This window comes from Protopterus annectens, chromosome 1.part1 (genome assembly GCF_019279795.1).
Source record: "Protopterus annectens isolate FY-2018-M chromosome 1.part1, PAN1.0, whole genome shotgun sequence".
NCBI lineage: Eukaryota > Metazoa > Chordata > Ceratodontiformes > Protopteridae > Protopterus > Protopterus annectens.
In genome coordinates, this window is record NC_056726.1 from 1113950338 (window position 1) to 1113966143 (window position 15806).

General features: G+C 40.3%; 1 protein-coding gene across 1 annotated transcript in view; it reads left to right on the top strand.

Annotated features, from left to right (window-relative positions):
* The window catches only part of LOC122815576 (vomeronasal type-2 receptor 26-like), a 42001-nt gene that overhangs the window by 11736 nt on the left and 14459 nt on the right, over positions 1-15806 (top strand). The window contains exon 2 of the mRNA XM_044088192.1: positions 2121-2278. Within this exon, the coding sequence (XP_043944127.1) occupies positions 2121-2278 (158 nt within the window). The remainder of the gene's footprint in view (positions 1-2120; positions 2279-15806) is intronic.

A 15806-nucleotide genomic window follows, 5' to 3' on the forward strand; every position in this document is an offset into this window, starting at 1 on the left:
TTGCAAATTCAGTTATGTGCTTGTACTAAGTTTACTGCCTGTACAGGAATGAGGTTTAGTACTGGAACTTGTGTTGCAAAATAGACCTAGCAGTGCAAAAAGCTTGAGATGCAGTAAGACATGCATGTCGAGTTATTAGCTGCCATGCACTAATGGTAAAGGCAGCTTTTGTTTGTACTAAGAAAGACTTCTGCTGATTTAAGTCACAACCTGAAATAGCTATAAAAAGTACTAAGAACAAAAAGGAGAAAACATTCAAATACAGCACAAACAGGACATAGTATGCTACAATTACTCAAAACTGATACATAAACTATTCACTTGCAGGATCAAACAACTGTTAATTTGGTGTCAGCTCAAAAGTTCAAAATAAGCCAGATACTGTTTCTTGAGGTAACCTGATATAAGAGCCAGACAACATCTCAGAAGCATTCATAGCCAAATTTAAGTAAGATTTATGTTTTTAGTTTTTAGTTTTTATGTGAATAATAGCATTTCTGAATTAGGTGTTAGTTGGTGACAGGAGGTAGTGTGTGTCATTAATATTTGGGGTGAAGTGGTTCCAAACACAGGAGCTATTCCTTGAGGCTGCTAAGACTTTGTAATTTTGGATGCAGGGACTATGTTGAAAAGCTGAAATGGAGCACTAGATAATGCTAAGGATTGGATGAGAAACCGAGGGGGACCGACTGGGGCATAACTTCAAATTCAGTGATTTGAGGATGAAAGCATATTATGGCTTTTTCCAAAGAAGCTGAAGTTTTTTTTATTTTTCATTAAGAATGTCTGACTTTATTTAATATGCTTAACATTAGGAGTACTGTAATACCCAGTGGGTTGTTCTCATGCTGCTAGATGCCCTGCTGGTCTATGCACCAGTTACTCTCTATCTGTGATTCCTTCCTAGGCCTTAACCTTGCTCCTAATGAGAGGGGTGATAATTACACAGCATCTCTAATACTACTGGTCATCCTTGTTGTGTTCTTATCTCTCTATATTACTGTGGCTATTGATGTAGATCTGCTTTACCTGCTTGAGTTCAGACTGCTCACAGACGACGGTCTAAGAGTTGGAAGCTCATCTGTCTGTCAGCTCCCATGTGATGCCATATATGCTCAAATTCCACTATGTGTTTGGGCAATGTGTGGCAGCAGTGAGGAGAAAGCGGAGCTTTTGGATGCCTCTTGAACATGCAGCAAACCTCAAGTAAGGTGAGTGTAGCAGCCTTGGGGGGTAGAAGGGGGGGGGGGGTTGCTGCCAGGTGTAGTGAGAAATGGAGAGATTTAGGCTTAGGGTTAAATAGTGGGTTTTCAGATTAGGTTTTGGGAGTGATCAAGAAATGTAGGTTTAGGGGTGAAAGGAGTGTGTAGGGTTAATAAGCAATCAGGGAATGTAGATGTAGGTAACAAGAGGGAAGTTTTGGGTCAGAGAGTGATTAGGCAATTTAGGATTAGGGATCTGGAGGAGAATTTAGGTTTAGGGACTGAGACAGAAACAAAGGATTAGCGATCAAGAGGGAGTTTTAGCGTTAGGGAGTGAGGAGTTTAGGTTAGGATTAGGGACTCGGCAGAAGTTTCAGGGTTATAATTAAGATTCCAAAGGACTATGTCATTTACTAGGATTAGGTTATTGGTAGGTGAGGCACTTGCCATTTTGAGCTAGTGTCAACTAATAACTCAGACCTGAGTTAACAGCATGTGAACACTTGTACTAGATCCTACTAATACATACATGCCATACTAAGTTCTCCACCTTCGCATGCTTTCATAACATGTAAAGCACTGAATTTAAAGTACCCTATTACAAATTACATGTTGATTTCCTATACATTAGCTTAAAATACTAATCTCACGTATAAATACTCCTAGAATCAACAACAAAGTTCAATGATTAAATATGCCATGGTATGTATTTCTGTTCAGAGAAAATATGTTTTTTCCATGTACCTATGAGTACTAGAACCATTGCTGCTTTTAATTGTCTAGTTTAAAAGAATGACACCCAATATTACATGATGTATTCAGTATGACACACCAACAATATCTGAGGCAGATTGCACCACCTTCCTTATAATATTTGAAGTTCTTTAAAGTACATAAAAATGATTCCTTTTGTGTCAGATGCTATGTTGACCGTAGCAACTTTGTTCTTCAGGTTCCTAAATCAGTGTGCAGCGAACTGTGTGCCATCGGCTTTAGAAAAGCTGCCCAAGTTGGGCAGCCAGCGTGTTGCTTTGACTGCGTCCCATGTTCCAAAGGGGAGATTTCAAATAAAACAGGTAGGTTGTTTTCATACAATGTAATGTTATTTAGTTTTAGCATTGACATCTCTTCTTCAAATGTTAGGATTGTGTCAGTAAATGTTAACTGCTTTCATTGGCAGCAAAAGTAAGTAAAACTGTGCAGTATCTGCTGCATTGCAAATAACTTCTGGAATTAAAACAATGGCATAAGATTTAACAGATGACCCATATCATCCTACATTTCAAATTCACACATTTGTTTATCAAATAGTTTAATGACAGCTTACGACATCACGGAGATTTGTGATGGATGTGTTATGAGATACATTGTGAAAAGGACGACAATATTGTAAGAAGTCCTACTTCTGTAGAATGGAGAAAAGTTTCTTACATGCCAGAGATCCAGAACCACTAGATCCAAGGATTTAAATTTTGCTTGCAACATAAATATGGCATATTGGCAAGACAGATATGTGTCTCAAAGGATTCCCATATCGGGAACAGGCAATGTGTCTCACATGATTCCCATATCTGAAAGAGGCTCTCATCCATGTGAAGCAGAGTCCATCTCTAACCCTATTTAAGCATAACCTTGACCAATGGATGGGAAATAGGAAATTTACCCCTGGTCTGGCCGGCATGTCTTTGATACACAGTGGCAGACAGTAATGCTCAAACTAACACATCCCCCCACATAACCTCTTGAAACTTCCTAATAAACACCCATTATACACAGGGACATAATTGGAATGGGTAGAGCAGCTAAGCTTAAAAAGGGCCTGGTGGTTATTAGCCTAGCATATACATGTGAACCTATGAGGAGAGAATGTCAGTCTAATTCCTATGTCAAGCTTTACAGTGGAATATTCCTCAACCTCAAAAGGAATGACACCGCAGGAGCAATAATACGTCCTTTATTTAGACCACAGCACGTAAACAAAAATATAGCAGCATACAGAGAAATAAAACTAATAGTAGAATTAAGTGCTTTCATCCACCATCATCAAGCTTTACAGTGGAACAAAAAGTAATGGTGTCACTGGAAAAAGATGGAGAGGCTGCAATGATGGACAGAAAAGAAGAGGTTACAAAGGAATCTGTGAGCTTGATTAAGGAATCTAGACACTGCACTAAGGCACTGTATGAGAACATCCACTCATGCATGAATCATGCTATACCAAATAGAATCATGATGCTCTCCTCCAAAAAAAAAGGAAGCCAATCTGGTGGTCCCCTGCCATAAACAAACTTTACAACAAAAGAATGAAACTGTTGCAGAAAAGAAGAAAATCCTAGGATGCAAAAAACTCCCTTACCAGCCTTACTAAATAGCTGAGATCCCTCATAAAATACTCCAAAGCTAGTTATGAAAATAAAATAGCCAAGGATTCCAAAGACAGCCACAAGGCATTCTATAACTATGTCAAGAATCTAAATGGCAATGCTCAGATCTGCTCTGAGCTAGAGCAGAATGGCATTAAATACACTGATCCCAAGGATATTGCCAATATCCTGGCAGATCGATTCAGTGCCAACTTCACCCCCTTCACCTAAACGTCCCATCTCAATACCGGATGATTGTCAAATTCTGGTAATAATGGCCACAGAGATAAAAAATGCACTCTCCAAAGCTAAGAATACAGCATCCATGGGATCAGATGACATCCTGGGCTGTGTACTACATGAACTACAAAATGAACTGGCACCTCACCTAAGTGTCATGTTTAATCATAGCCTCACCTCAGGCTTCGTGCCAACTGAGTGGCATACAGCTACAGTAATCCCACTCCACAAGGGGCAATCCACCTTGGATCCCTGGAACTATTGCCCCATCAGTCTGATGAGCCTGATCTACAAGGCCATGGAATGTATTATCATGGAACTTATAAACAAAAACATTGGCATCGTCTACTCAGTGGTGATCTCTGCATAACATACAGTTTGGGTTCATGAAGGGCTGATCTTGTCTCCTGAACCTGATTGACTTCTTTGAATCAGTCTCCAGAGCCGTGGATGAGGGTAAGGCAGTCCACACAGCCTATCTGGACCTCGCCAAGGCTTTTGACACCATCCTCCACTCTGGAATGATAGATAAACTTACTAAGCTGGGCATTAATCCCTACATCATTCAACGAGTTGCCAACTGGCTCACTGACAGAACCCACACTGTAAAAGTAGCCGACTCCAAATCCAGCTCCAGACAAGTGACAAGTGGAGTACCTCAGGGTTCAGTCCTGGGACCGTTCTTGTTTGGCATCTGTTCTTCTTTTGACTTTTCCTGGTTAGGGGTCACCACAGCGGAACTCTGGTCAGCTAATGATTGGCAGTAGATTTTTTACGGGTGCCAAGGTGCCAGCTCAATACCCAAACTTCAGTGAAGGCATGCCCATTCTACGCATGTCTATGGAATGCTACTCGACCATGGGGAGGACATGCAGACTCCACACAGAAGGCGCTCCAGCCAAGAATTGAATGGGAGAACCTCGTGTTGTGAGGCAACAATGCTACGGCTGCACCACTGCTGAAGTACAGGCCGACACTAAGGGACTCTGGATAACAAAGTTTGCAGATGACTGCAAACTGGGAGCGATTATTGAATCCCCAAATTATGTGGATACTCTGCAAAAGGGCCTTACAGAAACAGATGCTTGGTGCCAGAGCCATGGGCTCAAGCTCAATGCCAAGAAATGAATAGTTATCCCCTATGGGAAAAAAACATGTACCCATGAATTACCATATAGGTGGCAGTACACTACACACCGAAAGTGTGATGAGAGACTTAGGGACACAGGTGAACAGTGGTCTCACCTTAGATAACCACATCACCACAACAGTCAGGAAATCCTTCTATGTTGCAAATCTCATCACTAAGGGCTTTTCATCCAGAAAAAAGGAGGTCATTGTCCCACTGTACTCATCCCTCATTAGACCCATTATAGAATACAACAACTGGAAAGTCCACAGAAATACCTCACTAAAAGAATCACAGGCCTAAAGCAGATCCCTACACTGACCACCTTAAAAAACTCCAGCTATAATCTGTCGCATATCGTCTACTCAGTGGTGATCTCTGCATAACATACAATGCCATGTCAAACCAAGAGCTGTTGTGCTACACTTAAAGAAATCCCAATCCCTCAGAGCCACACGCTCCAGGGATCTAAACCTTGTCATCACAATAAACAAAACATGCTGCAGGAATAGGTTCTTGACCCAGAGACTCCCCAGACTCCGGAATAGACTGCCCTCACATGTTAAGCAGAGTGCCTCTTTGGCCCTCTTCAAAAGGAACCTTGACGATTGTATGGGAGAAAGGAAATTCACCTCCAGGATCATGTCAGTCACCCTGCTAGACAGGGGTCCAGGGAAGTAAATAGTGTGAGAAGAAATAGCCAGGGAATTGTTACGGCTAGGCTTGTATAGGTCCTAGGGCCGATAGCCTAGTACCAACCTATGAACCTATGGCTGTGGTAAAGTGCAGGCTCACTTAATCTACATTCCTGGGAGTTTAACAAGTTTTATGTAGCATTTGTAGAAACGAGGGCAATGCTAGGACCAGAGAATGATGATTATAGACACGCCCAGCCCTTTACAAAAGCTGTGGAATTCACAGGATTGATTGACTCCTATAACTGTAGATGATCCAGAAAATATTCCACTGGACATTCTGTTGGAGTTGCTACATTTTAATCACTTTGCATTTAGATAATAGCATCGTTTGATGCAACATGTATTGTGAGCATCCTTGGGTTTTGTAAGTCAAGCTCAGTTCACATTTATAATAGTCTTATACCAGTGACTCCTGAAGATGTGGGTCATCTGCACCTCATTTAAGCCTTTGAATATAGAGTGGGAATTATCTTACAAAGCATAAATAAAAAGCTGCAAATGAAATGGAACTGGTCAGGAAAGTCAGTATGCAGTGGTGTTCCCTGACCTGTTATTAAGAAAAGTCTTTTGGGCCGATTTGATTAAGATATGGCAAATTGATTCAGAATATAAGGTTAACCATTTTATTCCTTGACTAAGTCAAAATTGGCAGTATAGTGCCCAGTCAGTGGTGTAAAGAGATAATGTCCTAGCTACACACCAGATGATCACTAATCCATAATCCAGGCAGAGGCATCAATAGGGTTTGGCAAAGAGGGAAGCCACCCTAGTTGCAAGGTGTTTGTGGAAGCAATCAGAAGATGCAGATTGATTAGTAGTGCAGCAGCAATGTTCACTATTGTACTGGCATTTGTGAATGCTGAATGTTCACTATTGTACTGGCATTTGTGAATGCTGAATGTTCACTATTGTACTGGCATTTGTGAATGCTGGTACAGAAATTGTTACTGCTTTTGTAGTCAAGACTGCAAGACTGAAGCACTTCATTGCTTCATTTGTGATATAAGTAGTAGTGAGATACTTGTTAAAGTTGTAAAAGTGAGAAGATCATAGTCTTTTATTTATTTATTTTTTTGAGGGGAGCAGAAAGGTGTGAAGCACCAAAAAGATTGGAGAAGATGGACATAGAAAGATAGATACACAGATTGCCAGATAGATAAATAAATAGATAGATAGATGACCTCACTGCCAGCTATGGCTCTGATTACAGGCACTATAGGGACTGGATATGGAGGGATAGAAGTTAACAGCCATTCTGGGAGGAGGGGAATTGGAGTGGTCTACCACATTGCTGAAACCTATTTGAGAACAGATATATTTTCATTAGCAGAGGACCTAACAGGTCTACATTACAGAAGTTGGAATGATGTCAGGATGGGGCCAATGCACAACAGCACACATACATTCCCTTACAAGCAATTGTGGGATTTGCAGTCTGCCATCCAGAAGGAAATAATTATCTCCTTGAGAGTTGTAGGGGGAGCAACTCTTTACAGCCTGGCCATCACTTTTAGAGGCACAAATAATCTGATGGTGCTCTCCCAAAGCAAATGAACTGAAGGACTATCACCTAGTTTAGATATGCCTGGCTCTTGTCCTGAAGGAATAAGTGAGCTGACAGTATACAGGTCACTGAGTCACTGGGGCAGGTCCTACCATGAAGGGAGGGGAAAAAAGAATGTCAGTTTGGTCACAATATTGCAATTAACTTCCATTTATATTTGATGTGGCTTATAGGATGACCAAGAAGGTTCCAGGGATAATTCAGTCAAAAAGTGCAATATTGTTTACTTTGGAAAAAGAAAGTGAAGCAAATGAATATTAGATATGCATCGACAAGAAAGATAAATGAAAAAAGGGACCTCGGAATTGTAATAATTTTTAGACATTTCTAATATGAATTGTGCAATGAAATGTGAATGGGCAATATTGCAAGCTACCACTATGCTGGATACATAATAGATTAATTTGATTCAGGTTGTTGAACTTTGGGACAATTTCCTGCAGCCACGCATGCATGCAGCTCATAGGTTGCTAGTGAAGTGACATGCCAGTTATCATGAATGCTGCTACAAAGGAATAGCAGCAGCAACTATATACATTGAACTTTGAGAGTATCAGGTGTTCCTTGGGATATCTGCTGACAGAAACACTGTCGACTCCACAGAGCAGTGCAGCTATGGCTAAGGACTGATATGCAATTCATCTACTAATGTTCAGAGATGTGTACTGCAGTATCCGAGGTTCGTAAATGCTGTAGTTCCCTAGACATGACCTTCCCTGACATGAGTCATCCACAAGCATTCTGCCCACCCCCCCCCCCCCGGATGCATTCATACTGTATGCACATATAATTCACATACTGACTGGTGACAGTACGAATATGTGCACCGCTTCTATGTATGGCCAATCATTTGTGGTCTGTCTGTTGGAACATCCAGCCTTGTTTGCCATAACAATGGCCTGCTACATGTCCTACATTGTCAGTTGACACTGGAATGCTGTGTACAACACTGGCATACCATCTCTATCACCACAATAGTCATTTCTATTTTTGATACCTTTCCTGGATGAGTTACTGCCCAATTGCATAAACTAATAACAATGTGACCAGACCCACCCCTTCCCCCCAGGCCTAATACCAGTCTTATCAGTTCACTGGTCAGAGCACTAATAAGTTCATTTCCAGAATATTACAGTGAAGAAATGACACTTAGGGTAGTATAGTATTTGCAGTGGACAGGTTCCAAAGTAGTGATGTTGATATTTGCTGGGTTCTTGTAGTTTGAGCTCCATGTTCATGATGTTACAGTTACAAGGATCAGGTCTGTCCTCTAGTGGGAGTAGAGAGTAGTGTGACCTTTGCTGAGCTTGGGAATTACTGTTGAAACCTTAGAGTATGTTGTTGTGATTGGCCAGTGGGCTATTTTGCTTGATTATTGATTTTCTGTGCATGTATAAAGCTGTTGTGTCTGTATAAAATATATGTCATTTACACATTTTTATTTGCGGTTCACATAATGGTTAAGGTGTTTACCTCACAAACAGGAGGTACACAGTTTGATTCTCACCTTTAGCTCAGAGGTCCCTCACTAAAAGAACACAGGGCATAAGTAACATGTCCTGTGTAGACCACCTCAAGGCCCTATCCCTGTTTCCTGTCTCCTACAGGCTGTTGAGATGAGATCTATGCCTAACATACAAGGAATAGTCAGACCCCACTCTGATGGACCTCCTGCATATCTGCAAAACAAACAGCACCAGAATTATTTGTTCTAAAGACGTAAACCTTGCCTGTGATGTAAATAGGACCTGCTAGAGAGAGTCAGATATGTATCCCAGATATTACCCCTTTTGTGGAATAGGCTCCCCATGCATGTGAAGCAGAGTTCTTGTCTAACCGAAATGAAGTACAACTTGGATAACTTGATGGGGAACAGGAAATTCATCCCTGATTTGGCACCTATGTCTGTAATGGACACAGGCAATTTATAACTGGTTCATATCCCAGGCCACTGCTTGTAAATGTTTCATCTCCAAAGCCCCTGTTTAAACTTATGAAGGGTACCAGAACCTGAAAGAGATTTGGTCATTAACCTAGCAGAAACCTATGAACAAAGCTTATCAGTGCTTGGCAACCATACAACTGAAATTTAAGGGTACCTGCTTCAATCCAGTTCTATCTACACTAGACAGGTTCTCCATGTTGCTGAATTGCATTTTATTTCAAAGTGCTGCTTTTATATTTCTGCCCAATTTCTGTACTTTTTCATACTTAAAGTGATGTTATAGATTCACTGTATTAACTGCTGGGTTTCTACACTTTTGTATTTATTTTAAAATGTTTGCTAGTATTTTACTGCTATAACTGCTGGCCTGCACTTTGGTCTAATTTTTAGTAACTGTACAGTTAAAACAGTTAGGTCTGCACTCATAGTAAGAGTAAAGAATAACCTGGCCTCTTCTGCGCTTTGAAATTACAGTGGAAACTCTATAGTGTGTTGTGATTGCCAGTGGGCAATTTTTGCTTGTTTACTGATTTTCTGTACTTATAAAACATCATCTTGTTTGTGTGACATTGTTCATTGTATAACAGAGATTAGGAGTGCACTATATAGAAGCAGACACTTAAAATCCACCCTTCTTAACAAAAACAATCTCAGATATTTTCTGAGTATGTGGTTGCATGACAACTACATGGTTTGGGCACTGAAGAGTGCTGCTTTGTAAAATTACACTAAGACTGCAGTTCTTAGCCAAAGAACATCCAAATAAACTTGCTTAGGCCCCTATTTTACCCCATTACTGCAGTTTACACAAAAGGGAGCTTTGCTCCAACTGTCTCTAGTTTCAATTAAATATGACCCAAGTAAACCTATTCTAGATGTCCTGCTGCAACTCCAGTTGTACTTAAGAGTAAACATCTGATACCATGGTTTGATAATCACTTTCTTTCTGCCTCTGCAGCAAGCTTGGTAGAAATGGGCATCCGGAGACAATGTAGCATTTGACTCTCATTTACTAACAATGTAGCATTTGACTCTCATTCACTAGCAATCAAGATTTTTCTTAAACAAACAGATATAGAGTGTGTGTGAGATGTAATTAAACATTATTACATGATGTAGGGCTCTCATATGCAGTCCCTACAATTACATAACAAGTTGTCTGAAACACACACACCCATATTCTGCCTGTTAATTACAAAACACATAGTCAGAAGCCTACACCACCATATTCTGCCTAGTACTTCCACTAAATACCAAGCACATAGAGTCAAATATGCTGAGGGTCTTAGAAGTAATCATCACAAACCTGTAAGGTTTCCTAGATACAGCTATAACAATAGGGATCCTCGGCAACCCAACAAAAATAAAAGCAAAGCAACATTTACCGTGACACCTATGGCTTCATACTCATGGTGTCTCAAATCATAATCCCAGAAGGCAAACCTCCACACAATCAAATGGTCTAGTCATAGGTGATTCCATAGCTAGATGCGCAGATGTTCCACTCACCAAGTTGAATAAGGAGAGGGTCATGATGAACTGCCTATCAGGGGCCAGGATCTGACAGGTCATACACACACTAAGGACACTGAACCATAAGTATCAGTATGACTCTGTCATTGTACATGTGGGTGTAAATGACGAGAGATGTGTCTCTCTGGAATAAATCAAGAGAGATATGATGGAGCTCTCAGACTTAGTGTGTCAGGCTGTTATAAGTCTAGCATTGACGAGCATTCTAATTTCTCTAAGGATGATTCAGCAGTATGAGCAGAAAGTAACTGAAATTAACAATTGGCTTAATTTTTAGTGTCATTTGAAAGGGGTAACATTTGTCAGGTTGGGAGTATATAGTTAATAGGTTTATAGGTAAGTACTAGGCAATTGGTATGCAGACCATTTCAAGTCTAGCCAAAAAAAAAAACATTCAGAATTTCTCTCTAACCTCAAGGAGGACAAAACAAGATAGACCAGGAGATGATATGAGGCTGTCCATCCAATTATCTAGGTTTAACTTTAAGGTGGCAAGAGAGTAGCTCTCTTTGACTTGTCCTAGAAATTGGATCCAGAGATGTGTGATACATTGGGATATGAAATTATCATACTGTGTCGTATTTATCTGCCGCTGATGGTTTAGTTCCTTTACATGAGTATTTGATGCAACATTAGTTCTACAAAAGAATAGGAGATCAAAACTGGATTGGATCTTTCATTATAGGTTCATAGGTGTGTACTAGACTAATGGCCCTGGAGTCTTTACAAGCCTAGCCCATAGAAGTGCCCTGGCATCATGCCGCCCGACATTAGTTCCCAGTGCCTCTATCAAGCTGAGCCACTGGAGTGATCCCTGAGGTGAACTTTCTATTACCCATCCACTCATCAAGATTTCTCTTGAAGAGGGACAGCAAGGTGCTCTGCTTAACATGTATGGGAAGTCTATTCCAGAGCATGGGCAGTCTCTGGGTGAGGAACCTGCCCCTCCACCATGCTCTGTTGATTGTGGTAATAAGGTTGAAGTCTTTGTAGTATGTGGTGCCTAGAGATTGGGATTTCTTTAGATATAGCATTTCTAACCAAGCTGGGTCAGACATGGCTTTGTAAGTGAAGCAGAGATCGCCTCTAAGTAGGCGATATGAGACAGAGAATAGCTGGAGTCTTTTGAGTTTGCTCATGTAGGACAACTGTTTAAGACCTAGGATCCTCTTTGTAAGGTACTTCTGTGGCCTCTCCAGCTATTGCAGGTTTCTAGTGAGGTACATGCCAAATGGGCCATTATACTTGATGATTGGTCTAATGAGGGAAGAGTAGAGAGAGAGATAATGACCTATTTCTTCCTGAATTCAAAACCCTTGGTAATGAGATGTGCCACACAGAAGGACTTTCTGACCACAGTTGCAATTATATGAAATGGTATACATAGATTTCCACAGAGGAAACTGTAAGAGATTGAGTACAGAGAAAAGGCTGCCAATCTCTCTTGGTAACTAAGATTTCTCTATGGTTGACAGAGCATGCTGCTTCACTAGGGATGGTCTGCATCTTCTCCCATTAGGCTTTGAAATATTGGCTAAAATGTTGTCCACACCCATAGTGACTTTTCTAGGCAATGCCAAACTGATAATGCTTGTAACATAGAAAAAACAACCTAGGATAATCTAAAGGCATTGTTGCCCAATGCCAGGAGTCTAACCAAAACCCTAAGTGCAAGCTCTCCATGCAGAGACATGGTTTAAAGCTGCAGAGAGCAGTCTGTCTGTGCAAATGTATAATGCCTTCCACACATTTAGACAGCTAATGCACAGGAAGGGGCAAACCTCAAGACTGGTCCAACAGTATGACACACTTGGTCTTCTCATTGTCCATCTCACCGTAAACAAAGTCTCATACCATATAATTGCATGCTAAAGGTCTCCTTCTGTGATCCAGAAAACCCTCACCACATACCTAAATGAACTAGATTCGCTGTGCATTGAACCAACACTAAACTCCTGAGTAACTTCAATAATGCCACTATAAACTGGGAAACATACACAACTTCCAATATTCAGGCTCAGAGATTCCTGGATTTTGTTAACACAAATGATCTGGACCACCTAGTACATATAGCCACTAGGTATGCAACATCCTTGACCTGATCTTCACAAACATAGGGGAACTTTGTTCCACAAGTGCACGAAAAAACGGAAGATAAACTGGTAACACAAAAAAGTCTCCAACAAATGCAGAAACCAGCCACTGATATGCTTAACGCTAGAATTTATTAAAAGCTCAAAAATCAGCGTTTTCGCTTCCTGTATCAGGTAGCTTCCTCAGAGAGTTGTAAAATAGCGCGAGACAGCGCTTTAAATAACACAGCCATAAAATCAAAATACGTACAACGTGCTACACAGTTGATCACCTTACTATATAATATACTTTGCATCAAGTGTACACGAACCCTATCAAATACACTGAGATAATACAAAGAAGTGTATTAATAAACTGGATAAAAAATATATAATGTATTATATTAAATTAAATTAAATTAAAGTAATGGTGTACATAAACATTTATGAGACACTAAATAATATATGCAATGCCCTTGATGAATTGATTGATTGCTGCTACCTGGTATTGCATTGGTTTTCCACCATAGTGTCAGTGTCATTAGGGCATTGCATATATTATTTAGTGTCTCATAAATGTTTATGTACACCATTACTTTAATTTAATATAATACATTATATATTTTTTATCCAGTTTATTAATACACTTCTTTGTATTATCTCAGTGTATTTGATAGGGTTCGTGTACACTTGATGCAAAGTATATTATATAGTAAGGTGATCAACTGTGTAGCACGTTGTACGTATTTTGATTTTATGGCTGTGTTATTTAAAGCGCTGTCTCGCGCTATTTTACAACTCTCTGAGGAAGCTACCTGATACAGGAAGCGAAAACGCTGATTTTTGAGCTTTTAATAAATTCTAGCGTTAAGCATATCAGTGGCTGGTTTCTGCATTTGTTGTTCCACAAGTGTGTAATGTCCTGACTTGTCAGGTCAAACCATAAAGCTGTATTCTTTGAAATTAAACTAAAACATGTGATCTCGTCATGCATTCAAACATTTAGGAATTATTCCAAAGCAAACCTCCTACTACTAAATGATACCCTGCCAAAATGTCACACCTCCCCATATCATGTGAGCTCTTCTGACTTTGCACAGTTTTTCACAGAGACAATGTAAACAGCTGCATTGAGGCAGCTTTGCCACTGAAAAAAGCATTGGGCTAACTCAAAAAACAAACTCACCAAGTTCACAGAATTCTGTAAATTGGGAGCTATCATATATTCCCCCCATAAGACATCCTACAAGAGGTCTGACACAACCAAATGACTGGTAACAAAGCCACACATTAAAACTCAATGCAACAAATGCATTATAGTGTCCTTTGTGAAATTGTCCACCACGGCTAAATACTTCATTAATAAAAACACCCTTAACAGTTGATCCAGTAGTTAGGGATTTGAGAGCATACACGGATAGTAATTTGGCCTTTGACCAACATGTAGTAAAAAAAAAATCATTTGCCAAACTCATAAGCAAGGGTATGTCATCAGGTTCAAGGAAGTTCTAGTACCACTCTACTTGGCCCTTATCAGACCTATCACTGAGTACAATGCTCCCTTTGGCATGTTACTAGCCAGGCACTTGCAACAGATGGAAAGCGCTCAAAGGTTTATCACCATCAGAATTCAGGGTATGAATGAATACCTTGTGCTACACAGTTTGCCTTAAGGCCCTGTCTCTGTACTCTGTCTCCTACAGGTCACTGAAAGAAGAGATATGCCTGGCATATTGGGTGTGTCTGATCCAGCTCCGATGGGTCTCTTGCACACCCATAAAACAAACAGTGCCACAAACACTAGCTCCAAGGACCGAATTTTACCTGTGACATAAAAAGAACATGCTGGAGAGATCAATATTTGTCTCAAAGGATTCCTCCACTATGGAATAAGCTCCCATGCAAGTGAAGCAAAGTTCATCCCTGACTCTATTCAAACAAAACATTGACTATTGGAAGGAAAGTCAAAAACTGACTCCTGGGCTGACCCCCACATCTCTGATGGACAGAGGTCAACAGCAAGTAAATGAATCCACAATGAACACACCCTCAATAACCATTAGCTACCTCCTTACAACATGCCTCACCATGTAGGTATCCAGAGAAAAAAACTAGGTAAGGTCACATATTTAGACTTATAAAGACCCTGGTGGTAATTAGCCTAGTATAAACTTATGAACCTAAGCTTCCCTGGTGGAATCCCAATATTAACAATTTGTATAATAAAAGCAAGAAAACCTTTGCCAAAACTAGGAAATGAAATGCCCAGCAAGGCATGAAACCCTTCATCAAACTGTTAGTACTCAGGAGCTTTGTAAAGTCCATCAAAGCCAAATCTGAGATGAAGATAGCCTCGCAGGGAAAGGACAACTACAAGGCCTTCTTCTGCTATGTCCACAACCTGAAAGGTAATACACAACAGTGTGCTAAATTAGTTGCAAACAGAATAATGTCTACATAGCTCTAGGATATAGAAAACTTACATGCTGATGAATTTAGTTCCAATTCACCCCCCTTCCCTGACACCTGTCAAGCAATATTCTCGACCATAACCACCATCCCTCAGCCATCACTAGTGAATAAGTCCTCAATGTGCTCTGCCAGACAAAAAATGCTGCATTTATGGGCCATGATAATATCCCATGATGCCTCCTGAATAACATAAACCAAGAGCCTCTAAAATCACTATTTAATCTTGGCCTCCTAGCTAACTTTGTGCCTATTGAATGGAATACAGTGAGCAGTTATCTTTCTACACATGGCTGAACTACATACTGACCCAGGGTAACTACAGACCCATACATCTGGCTAGTATGTAAGGTCATAAAAGAATGATCATAAATATTATAACTAGAGACACAGGAAATATGCAAATATTGGAACCAACACAGTTTGGTTCTGTCAAAGGCAGATCGTGCCTATTCAAACCAGTGGACTTTTTCAAGAAAGTCAGCAAAGCTATAGACAAGGGTAAAATGATATACACTGCCTATCTTGACCTGCCAAAGCACTCAGCACTAATCCCCATGCAGGCATTGACGACAAACTCACAAAACTAGA